Source organism: Triticum urartu, chromosome 1A (genome assembly GCF_056163025.1).
Source record: "Triticum urartu cultivar PI428250 chromosome 1A, HENAU_Tu73, whole genome shotgun sequence".
NCBI lineage: Eukaryota > Viridiplantae > Streptophyta > Magnoliopsida > Poales > Poaceae > Triticum > Triticum urartu.
Window position 1 is genome coordinate 548480335 of NC_141873.1, and position 19286 is coordinate 548499620.

General features: G+C 44.9%; 1 protein-coding gene across 1 annotated transcript in view; it reads right to left on the reverse strand.

Annotated features, from left to right (window-relative positions):
• Window positions 1–2606: 2606 nt before the first annotated feature.
• LOC147992540 (putative E3 ubiquitin-protein ligase SINA-like 6) overlaps window positions 2607–19286 on the reverse strand; it is a 34438-nt gene continuing 17758 nt past the window's right edge. Inside the window, exon 2 of the mRNA XM_087539061.1 lies at window positions 2607–3181. Within this exon, the coding sequence (XP_087395187.1) occupies window positions 2607–3181 (575 nt within the window). The remainder of the gene's footprint in view (window positions 3182–19286) is intronic.

Genomic DNA, 19286 nt, shown 5'->3' on the forward strand with positions numbered 1-19286 from the left:
TCATGGTAGTACCATGCCGTGGTAAAAAAAATTGGCCGAATAGGAACAAATTTTGGTATAAGCTTCTTGCAAATCGAAGCTTCTCTCAAGAAGGCTCGTGGTTCTGGGAGGGAACGTGTCACCTTTGTGTGCATAGTTCAAATTTGAAATACAAGCACATGTTCCAGTGCACCAAAGTTGGTTGAGAAATCACATGTGTGTCCTCGGGTAAATTTCTAGGTTACATGCAAGAAATGGGAATGAAATTCAAAATTCTAGGCGTCGTGGCTGGGTTGGAAACATTGAGAAACTTAGTTTTTTAATTCCTGTAAATCCAAAACACGCATGAAAATAATGAAACTTGGCTTGGTGCCATGACATGGCACCAACATGATGTGGTAAATTTGTAGTCCTATTTGCGAAGGCGCACACATTAACAATCAACAAAGTCATTTTGGAACAAGTGTTTTCACGTTACAATCGGAAACACAAGTATTGTTGAAACCGTGGGCGTTCTACTTACTAGTACCATTTACGTGCCGCCACGCGTCCCCATTTTTTATTAGCTAGGAGGCGCCATGCAGGGTAGCTATTTGAGTACGAGAGGCGTGCGATCTGACCCCTGCGCGTGCTTATCGGGAGGAGAGCCCTTTGACCTCCATCTGCCGTCCACCTCTCTCCCAAGGTCTCCATTAATGGCACCCGAGCCTCTGTTTAATGGCGTGGCTATGTCTCACTCGACTGAGATTTAAGAGAGAAAAAAGAAAATTTGAAAGCACAAATCTTGATGTAAGATCCGACGGACCTATATAGCATCTACTGCGACTTATAGGAAGACTGATGAATATATAAGGACGATTAATTTTTTTTATCAAAGGAGGGCTTGTCCCTTCCGATTTTCATTACCGAAAACCACCACAATTCACAAGAAGTTCAGCACAACTCCAGCCTAACACGAAGGACTAAAAGCTACCAGATTGAAATCGCAACATCCCAAGAGGCCAACAAAGGCCAAACAACCGCGCTAGAACCTAACATTTCACAACCGACGACACAATCCACATCCTAAACCTATTATTACATCAAAAGAAACCAGGAAACTGAAGGAAGCCCAGCAGCAACTAGAAGAACAGCAACGCCAGGGTCGCCACAGCAAGAGTTTTCTTCATTCCAGCCTCACAACATTGATCTTCCACAGAAAGATAAGGACGATTAATTGTCTTACATAATTAGAAAGATAATTTAAAAAGCCACATGCGGCTACGCCCGAAATACACAAGGGCAAAAGAAGAAGGAAGACAAGGATCTGGCTCGCTGATCTCTACTTTCTTGATGCGTTGCTACAGGCCGTGGGAACTCGTCTCCGCTGCGAGCGGTGATGAGCTCTTTCGTGTCCTCAAGACGCTGCTTGAGAACATCCACGGATTCCTCCACCAGCCTTTGGCGCTCGTTGCAGAGCATGTCATTCTCGTCCATAAGTTTCTTGACGATGACGCCGGTCCTCTTCAACAAGGCACTGGTCTCCTCCTGCTGGTCTGCACTTCAGACGATCTTCTCCCTCAGCAGGTCGCGCTCGGCCCGGAGCCTCTCATTGCCCTCCCTTAGTACACCGATAGCCTGTTCAAACGAGGCTTTCATGTCGTCCTACAACCTCGCACAGCCGGAGATCTGCTCCATCTGGCTATGGACGATCGCATGCATGCGCCTGTAACAGTCGTCGCCTGCCCACGAGAAATTTTCCCAGGCCGCCGCAGCGTGGCGGGACATCTCTGCTACATTCGTGGCGCGATTGGGCATCTCTGCTGCTTCCGCGGGGCGGCCGGACCAGTCTGCTGCATCGACGGCGCGGCGGGACCTCCGTGCTGCTACTTCCGCGCGGCGGGACATCTCTCGTGCTTCCGCTTGCATGCTCGCCTCTCCCTGGTGGCAATCTCTCGACCCAGAACTCACGCTTGCCATGGCAGACGCAAGGAAAGGATGCTGAATGGCTTTTTTGTTTTTGTGGATGAGGATTTGAGGAGGAATGCGCAGTCATCTTGGCATACTAGTATTTATAACCGAGTACTAATACGCTCCTAAGTGGGAACCCGTTTAGGTTGTGATCGGTGTGAATAGGTTTGCAATTCAATATAGCGTGGAGTAATTTGGAATGTGACGAGACGCAAGCTCAAAATTTATTGACGGTTCAAGTTTCGAAGTGCGGCACTATTCCCGGATGGAGTACTTCTTTTTCTTCTCTCTCCTTTCCGATTTTATAGGGCTTATCTCAAAATTTTAGTTTTTCCATTTTATAAGGCTCAATTTGGTTGTTCCCCAACACATGTTCAGATTCCAAGGTGCATTAAATCATTGCATGTAAGTATTAAGAGAAAATTGACCAATGCATGTACTTTATGCATGGATGCATTGCAATTAATGCATTGATAAACATAATTTTTTATTGCCACCAAAACCCACCATTTCTTAAGCTAAAGTAGACCAAGGTAATACCTATATTAGCATATTACTAAGATAAACATAAGGCACTGTAGAAACATTTAGGACGTGAGCTTGTCAATCTGAATGTGGAGGGACACAAGCTTAGCCCCGGCCAGCAGCTTGGGCGGAACTGTCAAGAAGGTTAGCTCCTACACGTCGACGTCGTCGGGATCCTTGCTGCTTGTCACCTCCATTTCCACCTTGACGTTGTCGGTCGTGCCTTTGGGCTCCCTCGGCGGGCCGTTCGCCCATAGCTTGGCCACGTAGTGCGGCAGTTGGGACGCCCCCGCTCTGATGCAGACGACCGACACGATGATAGGCGCTCCGATGTCGAGCACGCCGCCGACCAAGAAAAACGCGTGGCGGTCCTCCTCCACGAACAGCAAGAGCCATGGCTCCGACTGTGGCACTTGCAGCTGGAGCACCTTGCCGTACTGGATACTGTGCACGGGCATGGGATGCGCGGTGCTCATATGGTGGTAGAGCGCCGGCGGCGGGCCTTCGTAGCCGCAGATGGGCACAGGGCATTTGCAGGGCGCGAGCGGACACACGCTCTGGTGATCGGCGAGCTTGTGGTAAGTGACGTACAGCCCACAACTTTCGTGCGGGCACTCCACCCTCACCGACGAAAGGACGGAGTCCACCGTCGTGTTCCGCACGTCGAAGCCACCGCCGCGCTCGCGCTTCTGGCACTGCCTCTGGTTCCCGGTGAAGGAAATATGCCCTAGAGGCAATAATAAAGTTATTATTTATTTCCTTAATTCATGATAAATGTTTATTATTCATGCTAGAATTGTATTAACCGGAAACATAATACATGTGTGAATACATAGACAAACATAGTGTCACTAGTATGCCTCTACTTGACTAGCTCGTTAACCAAAGATTGTTATGTTTCCTAACCATAAACAAAGAGTTGTTATTTGATTAACGGGATCACATCATTAGGTGAATGACCTGATTGACATGACCCATTCCATTAGCTTAGCACCCGATCGTTTAGTATGTTGCTATTGCTTTCTTCATGACTTATACATGTTCCTATGACTATGAGATTATGCAACTCCCGTTTGCCAGAGGAACACTTTGTGTGCTACCAAACGTCACAACGTAAATGGGTGATTATAAAGGTGCTCTACAGGTGTCTCCAAAGGTAGATGTTGGGTTGGCGTATTTCGAGATTAGGATTTGTCACTCCGATTGTCGGAGAAGTATCTCTGGGCCCTCTCAGTAATGCACATCACATAAGCCTTGCAAGCATTACAACTAATGAGTTAGTTGCAAGATGATGTATTACGGAACGAGTAAAGAGACTTGCCAGTAACGAGATTGAACTAGGTATTGGATATCGACGATCGAATCTCGGGCAAGTAACATACCGATGACAAAGGGAACAACGTATGTTGTTATGCGGTCTGACCGATAAAGATCTTCGTAGAATATGTAGGAGCCAATATGGGCATCCAGGTCCCGCTATTGGTTATTGACCAGAGATGTGTCTCGGTCATTTCTACATAGTTCTCGAACCCGTAGGGTCCGCACGCTTAACGTTCGTTGACGATATAGTACTATGTGAGTTATGTATGTTGGTAACCGAATGTTGTTCGGAGTCCGGGATGAGATCACGGACATGACGAGGAACTCCGGAATGGTCCGGAGACAAAGTTTGATATATGGGATAATAGTGTTTGGTCACTGGAAGGGTTCCGGAAATCACCGGAAGGGTTCCGGATGTTTCCCGAAATGTTTGGGTACGAGAACACTTTATTTGGGCCAAAGGGGAAAGCCCACAAGGTTTTTGGAAAGCACAAAAGGAAGTTTTGCGGAGTCCAGGGGCCAGACGCCAGGGTCCCTGGCGTCTGGGTCCAGACGCCGGGAACCCTGGCGTCTGGCCCTAGAGTCCGAGAAGGACTCTTGCCTTTCGGGTGAAACCGACTTTGTGGAGGCTTTTACTCCAAGTTTCGACCCCAGGGCTCAACATATAAATAGAGGGGCAGGGCTAGCACCAAAGACATATCAAGAAACACCAAGCCGTGTGCCGGCAACCCTGTCTCCTCTAGTTTATCCTCTGTCATAGTTTTCGTAGTGCTTAGGCGAAGCCCTGCGGAGATTGTTCTTCACCAACACCGTCACCACGCCGTCGTGCCGCCGGAACTCATCTACTATTTCGCCCCTCTTGCTGGATCGAGAAGGCGAGGACGTCACCGAGCTGAACGTGTGCAGAACTCGGAGGTGCCGTGCTTTCGGTACTTGGATCGATCGGACGTGAAGACGTACGACTACATCAACCGCGTTGATATAACGCTTCCGTGAATGGTCTACGAGGGTACGTAGACAACACTCTCCCCTCTTGTTGCTATGCATCACCATGATCTTGCGTGTGCGTAGGAAAATTTTGAAATTACTACGTTCCCCAACAGTGGCATCCGAGCCTAGGTTTTATGGTTTGATGTTATATGCACGAGTAGAACACAAGTGAGTTGTGGGCGATATAAGTCATACTGCCTACCAGCATGTCATACTTTGGTTCGGCAGTATTGTTGGATGAAGCGGCCCGGACCGACATTACGCGTACGCTTACGCGAGACCGGTTCTCCCGACGTGCTTTGCACATAGGTGGCTGGCGGGTGTCAGTTTCTCCAACTTTAGTTGAACCGAATGTGGCTACGCCCGGTCCTTGCGAAGGTTAAAACGGCATCAACTTCACAAACTATCGTTGTGGTTTTGATGCGTAGGTAAGATTGGTTCTTGCTTAAGCCCGTAGCAGCCACGTAAAACTTGCAATAACAAAGTAGAGGACGTCTAACTTGTTTTTGCAGGGCATGTTGTGATGTGATATGGTCAAGACATGATGCTAAATTTTATTGTATGAGATGATCATGTTTTGTAACCGGGTTATCGGCAACTGGCAGGAGCCATATGGTTGTTGCTTTATTGTATGCAATGCAATCGCGCTGTAATGCTTTACTTTATCACTAAGCGGTAGCGATAGTCGTGGAAGCATAAGATTGGCGAGACGACAACGATGCTACGATGGAGATCAAGGTGTCGCGCCGGTGACGATGGTGATCATGACGGTGCTTCGGAGATGGAGATCACAAGCACAAGATGATGATGGCCATATCATATCACTTATATTGATTGCATGTGATGTTTATCTTTTATGCATCTTATCTTGCTTTGATTGACGGTAGCATTATAAGATGATCTCTCACTAAATTATCAAGAAGTGTTCTCCCTGAGTATGCACCGTTGCCAAAGTTCGTCGTGCCCAGACACCACGTGATGATCGGGTGTGATAAGCTCTACGTCCATCTATAACGGGTGCAAGCCAGTTTTGCACACGCAGAATACTCAGGTTAAACATGACGAGCCTAGCATATGCAGATATGGCCTTGGAACACGGAGACCGAAAGGTCGAGCGTGAATCATATAGTAGATATGATCAACATAGTGATGTTCACCAATGAAACTACTCCATCTTACGTGATGATCGGACATGGTTTAGTTGATTTGGATCACGTGATCACTTAGAGGATTAGAGGGATGTCTATCTAAGTGGGAGTTCTTAAGTAATATGATTAATTAAACTTTAATTTATCATGAACTTAGTCCTGGTAGTATTAGCATATCTATGTTGTAGATCAATAGCTCGCGTTGTTGCTTTCATATGTTTATTTTGATATGTTCCTAGAGAAAAATTGTGTTGAAAGATGTTAGTAGCAATGATGCGGATTGGATCCGTGATCTGAGGTTTATCCTCATTGCTGCACAGAAGAATTATGTCCTTGATGCACCGCTAGGTGACAGACCTATTGCAGGAGCAGATGCAGACGTTATGAACGTTTGGCTAGCTCAATATGATGACTACTTGATAGTTTAGTGCACCATGCTTAACGGCTTAGAATCGGGACTTCAAAAATGTTTTGAACGTCATGGACCATATGAGATGTTCCAGGAGTTGAAGTTAATATTTCAAGCAAATACCCGAGTTGAGAGATATGAAGTCTCCAACAAGTTCTATAGCTAAAAGATGGAGGAGAATCGCTCAACTAGTGAGCATGTGCTCAGATTGTCTGGGTACTACGATTGCTTGAATCAAGTGGGAGTTAATCTTCCAATAAAAATAGTGATTGATAGAATTCTCTAGTCACCATCACCAAGTTAGTAGAACTTCGTGATGAACTATGATATGCAAGGGATAACGGAAACGATTCCCAAGCTCTTCGTAATGCTGAAATTGATGAAGGTAGAAATCGAGAAAAACTTCAAGTGTTGATGGTGGACAAGACCACTAGTTTCAAGAAAAGGGCAGAGGGAAGAAGGGGAACTTCAAGAAGAACAGCAAGCAAGTTACTGCTCAAGTGAAGAAGCCCAAGTCTGGTCCTAAGCCTGAGACTAAGTGCTTCTACTGCAAAGGGACTGGTCACTGGACGCGGAACTACCCCAAGTGATTGGCGGATAAGAAGGATGGCAAAGTGAACATAAGTATATTTGATATACATGTTATTGATGTGTACTTTTCTAGTGTTTATAGCAACCCCTAAGTATTTGATACTAGTTCAGTTGCTAAGATTAGTAACTCGAAACGGGAGTTGCAGAATAAATAGAGACTAGTTAAGGGTGAAGTGACGATGTGTGTTGGAAGTGGTTCCAAGATTGATATAATCATCATCGCACACTCCCTATACTTTCGGGATTAGTGTTGAACCTAAATAAGTGTTATTTGGTGTTTGCGTTGAGCATGAATATGATTTGATCATGTTTATTGTAATACGGTTATTCACTTAAGTAAAAGAATAAATTGTTGTTCTGTTTACATGAATAAAACCTTATATGGTTACACACCCAATGAAAATGGTTCATTGGATCTCGATCGTAGTGATACACATATTCATAATATTGAAACCAAAAGATGCAAAGTTAATAATGATAGTGCAACTTATTTGTGGCACTGCCGTTTAGGTCATATTGGTGTAAAGCGCATGAAGAAACTCCATGTTGATGGGCTTTTGGAATCACTTGATTATGAATCAGTTGATGCTTGCGAACCATGCCTCATGGGCAAGATGACTGAGACTCTGTTCTTCGGAACAATGGAGCGAGCAACAGATTTGTTGGAAATCATACATACTGATGTATGTGGTCCGATGAATATTGAGGCTCGCGACAGGTATCATTATTTTCTGATCTTCACAGATGATTTGAGCAGATATGAGTATATCTACTTGATGAAACGTAAGTCTGAAACATTTGAGAAGTTCAAAGAATTTCAGAGTGAAGTGAAAAATCATCGTAACAAGAAAATAAAGTTTCTACGATTTGATCGTAGAGAAGATTATTTGAGTTATGAGTTTGGCCTTCAGTTAAAAACAATGTGAAATAGTTTCACTACTCACGCCACCTGGAACACCACAATGTAATGGTGTGTCCGAACGTCATAACCGTACTTTATTAGATATGGTGCGATCTATGATGTCTCTTACCGATCTACCACTATCGTTTTGGGGTTATGCATTAGAGACAGTTGCATTCACATTAAATAGGGCACCATCTAAATCCGTTGAGACGACACCGTGTGAACTGTGGTTTAGCAAGAAACCTAAGCTGTCGTTTCTTAAAGTTTGAGGTTGCAATGCTAATGTGAAAAAGTTTCAACCTGATAAGCTCTAACCCAAATCGGAGAAGTGCGTCTTCATAGGATACCCAAAAGAAAATGTTGGGTACACCTTCTATCACAGATCCGAAGGCAATATATTCGTTGCTGAGAATGGATCCTTTCTAGAGAAGGAGTTTCTCTCGAAAGAAGTGAGTGGGAGGAAAGTAGAACTTGATGAGGTAACTGTACCTGCTCCCTTATTGGAAAGTAGTTCATCACAGAAATCTGTTCCTGTGACTACTAGACCGATTAGTGAGAAAGCTAATGATGATGATCATGTAACTTCAAATCAAGTTACTACCGAACCTCGTAGGTAAACCAGAGTGAGATATGCACCAGAGTGGTACGGTAATCCAGTTCTGGAGGTCATGTTACTTGACCATGACGAGCCTACGAACTATGAGGAAGCGATGATGAGCCCAGATTCCGCGAAATGGCTTGAGGCCATGAAATCTGAGATGAGATCCATGTATGAGAACAAACTATGGACTTTGATTAACTTGCGCAATGATCGGCGAGCCATTGAGATTAAATGGATCTTCAAGAGGAAGACGGACACTGATAGTAGTGTCACTATCTACAAAGCTAGAATTGTCGCAAAAAGGTTTTCGACAAGTTCAAGGTGTTGACTACGATGAGAGTTTCTCACTCGTATCTATGCTTAAGTTTGTCCGAATCATGTTAGCAATTGCTGCATTTTATGAAATCCGGCAAATGGATAAACAAAACTGCATTCCTTAATGGATTTATTTAAGAAGAGTTGTATATGATACAACCAGGAGGTTTTGTCAATCCTAAAGGTGCTAACAAAATGTGCAAGCTCCAGCGATCCATCTATGGACTGGTGCAAGCATCTCGGAGTTGGAATATACACTTTGATAAGTTGATCAAAGCATATAGTTTTATACAGACTTGCGGTGAAGTCTGTATTTACAAGAAAGTGAGTGGGAGCACTACAGCATTTCTGATAAGTATATGTGAATGACATATTGTTGATCGGAAATAATGTAGAATTATTCTGTAAAGCATAAAGGAGTGTTTGAAAGGAGTTTTTTCAAAGAAAGACTTCGGTAAAGCTGCTTACATATTGAGCCTCAAGATCTATAGAGATAGATCAAAACGCTTGATAAGTTTTTTCAATGAGTACATACCTTGACAATATTTTGAAGTAGTTCAAAATGGAACGGTCAAAGAAGGAGTTCTTGCCTGTGTTACAAGGTGTGAAGTTGAGTAAGACTCAAAACCCGACCACGGCAGAAGATAGAAAGAGAATGAAAGTCATTCCCTATGCCTCAGCCATAGGTTCTATAAAGTATGCCATGCTATGTACCAGATCTATTGTATACCCTACACTGTTTTTTGGCAAGGGAGTACAATAGTGATCTAGGAGTAGATCACTGGACATCGGTCAAAAATTATCCTTAATGGAATAAGGACATGTTTCTCAATTATGGAGGTGACAAAAGGTTCGTCGTAAAAGGATTACGTCGATACAAGTTTTGGCACTGATCCGGATGACTCTAAGTCTTCATCTGGATACATATTGAAAGTGGGAGCAATTAGCTAAAGTAGCTCCGTGTAGAGCATTGTAGACATAGAAATTTGCAAAATACATACGGATCTGAATTTTGGCAGACTCGTTGACTAAGCTCCTCTCACAAGCAAAACATGATCACACCTTAGTACTCTTTGGGTGTTAATCACATATAGATGTGAACTAGATTACTGACTCTAGTAAACCCTTTGAGTGTTGGTCACATGACGATGTGAACTATGGGTGTTAATCACATGGTGATGTGAACTATTGATGTTAAATCACATGGCGATGTGATCTAGATTATTGACTCTAGTGCAAGTGGGAGACTGAAGGAAATATGCCCTAGAGGCAATAATAAAGTTATTATTTATTTCCTTATTTCATGATAAATGTTTATTATTCATGCTAGAATTGTATTAACCGGAAACATAATACATGTGTGAATACATAGACAAACATAGTGTCACTAGTATGCCTCTACTTGACTATCTCGTTAATCAAAGATGGTTATGTTTCCTAACCATAAACAAAGAGTTGTTATTTGATTAATGGGATCACATCATTAGGTGAATGATCTGATTGACATGACCCATTCCATTAGCTTAGCACCCGATCGTTTAGTATGTTGCTATTGCTTTCTTCATGACTTATACATGTTCCTATGACTATGAGATTATGCAACTCCCATTTGCCGGAGGAACACTTTGTGTGCTACCAAACGTCACAACGTAAATGGGTGATTATAAAGGTGCTCTACAGGTGTCTCCAAAGGTAGATGTTGGGTTGGCGTATTTCGAGATTAGGATTTGTCACTCCGATTGTCAGAGAGGTATCTCTGGGCCCTCTTGGTAATGCACATCACATAAGCCTTGCAAGCATTACAACTAATGAGTTAGTTGCAAGATGATGTATTACGGAACGAGTAAAGAGACTTGCCAGTAACGAGATTGAACTAGGTATTGGATACCGACGATCGAATCTCGGGCAAGTAACATACCGATGACAAAGGGAACAACGTATGTTGTTATGCAGTCTGACCGATAAAGATCTTCGTAGAATATGTAGGAGCCAATAAGGGCATCCAGGTCCCGCTATTGGTTATTGACCAGAGATGTGTCTCGGTCATGTCTACATAGTTCTCGAAACCGTAGGGTCCGCACGCTTAACGTTCGTTGACGATATAGTACTATGTGAGTTATGTGTGTTGGTAACCGAATGTTGTTCGGAGTCCGGGATGAGATCACGGACATGACGAGGAACTCCGGAATGGTCCGGAGACAAAGTTTGATATATGGGATAATAGTGTTTGGTCACTGGAAGGGTTCCGGAAATCACCGGAAGGGTTCCGGATGTTTCCCGAAATGTTTGGGTACGAGAACACTTTATTTGGGCCAAAGGGGAAAGCCCACAAGGTTTTTGGAAAGCGCAAAAGGAAGTTTTGCGGAGTCCAGGGGCCAGACGCCAGGGTCCCTGGCGTCTGGGTCCAGACGCCGGGAACCCTGGCGTCTGGCCCTGGAGTCCGAGAAGGACTCTTGCCTTTCGGGTGAAACCGACTTTGTGGAGGCTTTTACTCCAAGTTTCGACCCCAGGGCTCAACATATAAATAGAGGGGCAGGGCTAGCACCAAAGACATATCAAGAAACACCAAGCCGTGTGCCGGCAACCCTGTCTCCTGTAGTTTATCCTCTGTCATAGTTTTCGTAGTGCTTAGGCGAAGCCCTGCGGAGATTGTTCTTCACCAACACCGTCACCACGCCGTCGTGCTGCCGGAACTCATCTACTACTTCGCCCCTCTTGCTGGATCGAGAAGGCGAGGACGTCACCGAGCTGAACGTGTGTAGAACTCGGAGGTGCCGTGCTTTCGGTACTTGGATCGGTCGGACGTGAAGACGTATGACTACATCAACCGCGTTGATATAACGCTTCCGCGAACGGTCTACGAGGGTACGTAGACAACACTCTCCCCTCTCGTTGCTATGCATCACCATGATCTTGCGTGTGCGTAGGAAAATTTTGAAATTACTACGTTCCCCAACACCCGGGGCGCTCGACGCGGCAGTCCGCGCAGGCCAGGTGCCCTCCCTTGCACTACAGAAATCAATCGAACAACACATCAATCAAGAAACCTGCACCTTGCTCAATCAGCCGAACGGACGAGGTGTATTCGAACCTCATACACTGGAGGCGTCAAGGGGCGGAGGCACAAGGGGCAGTGGAGCACGGTGAGGTCCATCGAGACCTTACAGAGCTCCATCGTCGGGTCCTGTTCGGTCTGCATGATCTCGCCCTCCTCGTGCACAACCATCTCTCGACTTGGGCCGGGGTATTACAAACCTTTATCGTCACATATTTTATACTACTTCAAGGTGCACTAAATCAACACATGCAAGTATCAAGAGGAGAGTCACGACATGCATGCATGTGTTGTAATTAATGTATTGGTAAACGCAAATTATTAAAATATATCGAGTGCAGTGCTTTGATGTGTCGCGTCAACTCGTACATCAACGAGAAGTTTGATTATCCTCTCCCTCGCGGACTTAACTGCACCTGCCTTTGGCTGTATGACAGGTTGGCCACACACCTGTCGGGCCCACCTGTCATACACGCAAAGGCAGGAGCGTCCCTCCCTCGCCCATGAGCGTGGTGGCTGGCAAGACTAGGAGAAGCTTTCGCTACACGCTCTCCCTCCCGCATGCGGTGGATATGCAGCAGTTCAATCGGTGTCAGATGGCCAGAAGCGTACTGTAGTACTCCTCCAGTGCAGTAGTACTCCATCATTGTTCGACTTTCCGAAGAGGCGAAGAGCCAAGCGCAGCCCGGACGCTCGTGTGGCAGTTTCATGTGTAGAGTAGTCTAGGATAGCGTGTACCGTGCCTGTAAGGTTAAAATCGTTGGGGTCGGCTCCATGCTATGTGGCCGTCTCAAAGTTTTAAAAAAAAAATTAAAATAGACTTCTGGCCCTAGCTGACACCCTGGTGATTGTAGCTTGCACGCTCATCTGGTCAAGACAGGAATATATATTTTAATTTTTTTTTCGAAAAGGGGGGACTCCCCGGCCTCTGCATCAGAACGATGCATACGACCGCATATATTTTAATTTGTGGTTGGTAAATATTAGAGGTTGCAGCAAATATATTGTACACTGCGGGTCTTTCAGCCAAGTTTAGAGGCAAGCATGTGGGGCCAGTGCTATGATGTGTCGCGTCAACTCGTACAACGAGGAGAAGCTTGATTTTACTACACGCCTTCTGCCTCCGTTCCCAAATATAAGTCTTTCTAAAGATTCCAGCAAGTGACTACTACATACGGAGCAAAATGAGTGAATCTACACTCTAAACTATGTCTACATACATCTGTATGCTGTATTCCATTTGAAATAGTATCTAAAAAGGCTTATATTTATGAACGGAGGGAGTATATGGCATTTTTATTCCAGTCGTAACGTTTTCACTGTGAGGTGGGGCCGCAGTTGAGCAAACCCACCCTGCCCACCGGGCATTGGCCGAGTTTAGAATTAGAAGAGAGAAACGAGGGAGGAGAGCTAGCTGTAGCACGGACGCTGTTGTCAGATGGGACTCGTGTTTATAGAATAGGAGTACTGAGCACTCGTGCCTCTTTTTTTTTCTTTTTTGAGGGAAAAATTAGTTGTATGTCTAGTACCACTAGTTGGGTGCGTGCGACCTATAGCTGTCATCACTTTAGTTCTCCTTTTCGAACCGCGGCTACGCTTCACATTACATATTATTTCACGCATTTATCCTCCTATATGTACTCCTAGGCTATTTCCACGTGCTCCCATTCGCCGACATGTGGGACATAGAGCATCTGGGTCTTAGTGCATGCATGACCCGGAGCATATGCCGGGGTACTTTACATTTCAGACCTCAAGAATTTCATGCAAACCCCCCGCAGAAGAATAAATAAATGAATGAATTACTACATGAAACCGGATTATTTTCGTGGAAACTGGAGCACATTCATTAAATTTTGGACATAACACGTTTATAAAAAATGACAGGACCAAAACCAGTCTAAGGGCCTCTTTGATTTTTCCCGCAAAAAAAGGGCCTCTTTGATTCGCAGGATACTGAAAACACGGGAATGGGGAAAGTATGATGGCGATGAACCGAGACGAGGAGAACTCTAACTCAGTTAGAGGTTAGAGTTAGATTCTAACCCTGAACTAACTCTAAACCAAAGAGGTGTATGGATGGCAGGGTTAGATTGACAATAAATGCTCTATCTCAATCATTTGACTACTTTGGACCCTATTTCCTGCCGGATCTGGAGGGTGCTTGGATACGTTTTAGTCCCATGACTAAAAGTAGTGAGACTAAAACTTGCTAGCCTCACCCATGCTTGGATCCAAATACTAAAGAGACTAAAATCAAGTTAATGAGCATTTATTATCCTCCAAACCCTCCAATCCAGAACTCGCCTGTGTTAAAGGAGAGGAGTTAAATGAGGAGAGAGATGACTAATCCACATTTTAGTAGGGGTACCCCTGACTAAATTTTTTTAGTCTCAAGACTAGTTTTAGCCCCTCTTTAGTCAGGGGTGCTTGGAACTTTTAGCCTCTTAAAGAGACTATTTTTAGTCAGACTAAAATAAGTCCCTTGGATCCAAGCACCCTCTTGGTGTGGCCAGCTCTTCTGTGGCCTCCTCCCGCTCACAATTGACATAAACGAACCATCTATACAAATCAAGCATGCAAAACATGATAATTTTTACTTTGTCCATACATATGAGATATCCCACTTAAACATACAAGTCGTCAATCAAGCTTCACAAAATAAAAAAACACTTCATGAAACAAAGAATGAGCTAACTCATCATGGAAGTCATTCACGATAGGGAGGTAGCCCGGAGCCCCTCACGCACTGAGGGAGGAGCTCTCCATTGTCGCTCTGGAGGAAGGCTCTGTAGAGCCCAAGCCCCGGGAACCCCTCCGATGCCGGCCCTTGCGAGTTGAGGTCGACACCGGCATGGGTAGCAGGGCCGCTTGCCGCCGACTGGGAACTTAATCTTTGGGCCTCTAGAAATAATGCAAGCCTGTAACTAAAATACCTAGAAAGGTGAACTGCATCTTTGGGCCTCTAGAAATAATGCAAGCCTGAAACTGAAATACCTAGAAAGGTGAACTGAATCTTTGGGCCTCTAGAAATAATGCAAGCCTGAAATTGAAATACCTAGAAAGGTGAACTGAATCTTTGGGCCTCTAGAAATAATGCAAGCCTGAAATTGAAATACCTAGAAAGGTGACCTGAATCTTTGGGCCTCTAGAAAGATTTATTACCTCCTCAAGCAGCATCAAACAATTCCATCCGTGCACCACAAATCTATACCATGTTTGATCAGGATCTACTTTTTCAAATCAGAATTAGCGCTAGAGCAAGCAAGATCACTGATATGGCCGTGAGACAGAGAAGGAACAAACAAACTCACCCCTCTCGCGACCTCCCTGGTAGATGCGCCGCCGCCGCGCACGAAAGAGGGAGAAAAACGACTGGTGAAGGGGGAGCGGGGCGACCTTCGAAGGCCGGAGGGAGAGGGCGGCCGGAGTAGGGCGGCGGAGGCCGGAAGGAGAGGGCGGCCAGAGGAGAGAGAGGGCGAGCGACCCTATGGGGAACAGAGAGGAGTCATGTGATAGGAGGGGGGAGCGATCTGGTGCGGGCAGGGGAGATTTTTCTAGTTCTCTTCTAGTGGGCCCGAGGATAACTAACCCAATTAGAACCTCTCCCCCGGGCTATTTTTGTTAGCTGGGTTAGAGCAAACTAGCTCAAACTAACCCCTCTTGTTTTGGTAATTTGAGGCTATTTCAACCCAAACTATCTCTAACTCAGGGATCCAAACAAAGAGGAGTGTTACTGTACTTGCTACACTGTGGACCGTAGCACATTGTTTTTTATGGCCATATCACCACATTGTTTTCTACTGCTGGTTCACTGGGCTACCGTGGTTCGCACTGCTGGTTCACTGGGCTGCGTGGTTCGCACTCCTCCGACCTGAGTAGTACTCCCTCCATTCCAAAATATAAGTCTTCGTAGATATTTTTCTATGGACCACATACGGATGTATATAGATGCATTATATGTGTAGATTCACTCATTTTTCTCCGTATGTGGTCCATAGTGAAATCTCTCCAAAGACTTATATTTAGGAACGGAGGGAGTAGTATAGTACTAGTATATACCGCATCATTCTTTGCTCCTTCTTACTACTCCGACATGTGGGAGAGCCAGCATCCGGGTCGACGTGTCATGCACCAGATTAGAGCGCGAAACGGAAGGGGGGCATCACCGCGGTCGGAGCGCCAATAATTCATGACTATAGTGAGTGGTCATATCACAAGTCTTTCCAGCAGTAACGCGACGTCAAATCACACAGCCCCACTCGCTCACCCTCCACGCCTCTCTGTCAAACCGCCTACCCGAAAACTGCCGCGCGTACTTCCCGGGAAAAGCCCCGTCCTCAACTTTTAACTACGCGAAAATAGTTCAAGCTTGTTCATTCTATATAAATACAGTAAGTACTGTATGTTTATTCAGCCGTGGGGTTGTTCAATGAATGGAGGGGCGGGGAGCACAAGTGAACAATACTATAGTACTACTAGTAGTAAGTAGGAGTCGTACAGTAGTCACCTTAAATAGAGAGTTTCTTTTCTTTAATGCCACGTACACAAATTGAAACGCTTGTTGTGGAGAGAAAAAAGATAATCACTCCACTATATATGGACGCAGGGGCCTGAGCGCTTGCTTTACTAGGGTTGCTCTCTTCATTCTCTCGTCCTCGCCAGATATAAACAAGACAGCGGTAGCGACATTTTCTCTCTGCTCACCGCTGGTCACAGATCCGGCCAGATCCCTTCGGCCGGTGTGTGTAGAGGACTAAAAGGTGCATTGTTCACGCGGTCATCGTCGCCGAGGGAGGAAACCCATAGCTGCCGGAGGGGCCCGATCATCTGCCTGTGCCGTTCTCTCCGACACAGCGCCGGCTCGGGAGGTCCTCCGACCCTTCTTCCTCCCTGCCGTATTGTCCGCAGATCCGACCTGCCGCCGTCGACATCCTAGCGACCCTCAGGTATAAGTTCTTCGAAAGCGGCCTTACTCTACTGCCCCAGCTCCCCACGTGTCTGCATGTGCATCTTTTTCTACTCCCATCAGCTCTTCCAAAGCCACCTAAAATTTTAGTATTATTGGAGGTAAAGCTACTTCATGCATTCGAATCTAGGGCTTTGTACAAACAATGAAGAAAGGGGGAAAGTTGTAGCATGAATCTAGGACTTGATTCAAAGAGGAAATAATATGGTGAAAGTAGTAGAGACTGGATACCCAACCGGTCTCTTGGTTGAAAAGGGAAATAATGGGAAAACACGGTACAAACTGGATAAGGAACAGATCTATTATTGGTTGAAAAAAAGATAGAAAGTGGCGGCTGGTGGACAAGTCAACAGAGTATGTCCAGGATTAGATTTGCTGCCATCACATAGTAAAAGGTCTCCAGGATTAGATTTGCTGCCCTCACATAGTAAAAGGTCTCAGGATTAGATTTGCTGCCCTCACATAGTAAAAGGTCTCAGGATTAGATTTGCTGCCCTCACATAGTAAAAGGTCTCCAGGATTAGATTTGCTGCCCTCACATAGTACAAGGTCTCCAGGATTAGGTTTGCTGCCCTCACATAGCATGAACAAACTCGGCATCACCACTTTATGCCTCCTTGTAGGTACATTATGCTGATGTGTCCACTGTCGCATGTCCTTATACCAACCTTTTGCTGTTGTTAATGTAAGGGCGCATGTAAAATGAAGCGATCACACTGTTACCTTAGGGACATGTCTAACCAGTGTTATTGTTAATCTAATGCCTCCAGTGATAAGATGCAATTAAACTGTGTTACAAATGGCACTCCTATTGTTTTCCCCAGTATGATAAGTAAGTTGCTCCTTTACGCTGCTGAGTGTCCTGGTGTCCCCACGGTCCCATGCCCTTAAACCAACTCTTTGGCTGCTGTTGATTTACTGTGTCTGGTAAACAAGCAATGCCACCATTAAAGTAATCCCATATTTGAGGAATCTCATTGTTGATCGTAATGCTTCTGGTAACATGAAGCATTGCTGACGTTTTAAAATTTCTACTGTCCTTGCGTGATTGCCATGAACATAATTAAGATGCTTCTTTTCATTTTGTATATGTTTCGTATATTCTTATTGACCAGCAACTGTTTACTTTCTATCTTTTTGTGCAGATAGGGATATCCACTTCACCTTGTTGCTATTGTGACCTTTTGGTGAACTGCACAAAACACTTTTTTTGGAATGAGTGTCTTGTGCAGTTCAACTAAAATGTCATGTGGGCAACATCTCTCAATTTTGGTGGAACTGCACAAAATGGTGATTGGAGTTTCCAAAATCTCTGTCAAGTTCTGCTGGTAATCTCGTGCAACATTTTATTAGCCTTTGCAAGATGAGCCATCACTGTCACCACAATGGCACTTAATTTTAGTGGAACTGCACAAAAGGATAACAAAATTATAGTTGCACCTTACATGAGCCGGACAGCCAACCTTAATGTTCCTCAATTTTAGTGCAACTACTAAAGAAGAACCTGCCAGCTCACGAGAGCAAGTACTTCTTGCTAGCTGAATGATGCAATCTTTGCTTCATTTCAGGTGAACTGCAGAAAAAGGCACATGAATTGAATCATGGAACTCAAGGCAAGCTTCATCCGAGTGGAGGTGCAGGTTGAGTAAAGGAGGCCACTATTAACGTGAAATCATGCTCTCCTGGTTTGTGCTATGCAAACAGGAATACTCAACTACAGATGTTGTGACGGTCAAGAGTATTCGCCAAGTTCTTTGATTGTATGACATGGCTAGCCAAGATGGATTTAATCCCGATATTCACTTTATCAAAAGGCTCTAATGGGTTGGTTCTGAATCTTGCAAGCTGGGAATCAGTGAGATGTGTAGGCATCTTTGTTGTACTTATTATTTGAATCTTATTTGCTGGTTCTGAATTTTGCAAGCTGGGAATCAATGAGATGTGTGAGCATCTTTGTTGTACTTATTATTTGGATCTTATTTGTTGGTTCTGAATCTTGCAAGCTGGGAAACACGGCATGATGATGCAGAGGACAACAACCATAACAAACAGTTCAAACTTGGTAGTATTATCTTTGTGAAAGTGCGAAAAATGTGTTGATCGTGTGCGTCTTGAGAATAATAATTCTAATTGTTGTGCATGTTGATCCTGTGACACTGATAGAACGAGCGAATGCATTGCTTGTTTTAAGTATAAATTTCTATTAAAGCTAATTAACTTTAAGTAAAGTGACCACTAACTCCTGTTATTACAGTACCAATACAGACCCGCTCGTGAACCGACGTGTGGCCGAGGGTGCATCCTCTGCCGGGCGTGCAGCGAACGAGGGAGGGGTAGTAACTGTTGTCGTCTGTACACACTCAGCTTACTGTTGAATCCAGTTCCCCAGGAGCTGAAAAACAAACTGCTGCCGCCGCCTACACACTCGTTCACTCGAAGAGACTCCAATGGCGATCCGAGGGGTGAGCCTGCTGGATATGGACTTCAGCAATGAGTTCCCCTTTGAGTTCGCCGTTCAGTCCTATGGCTG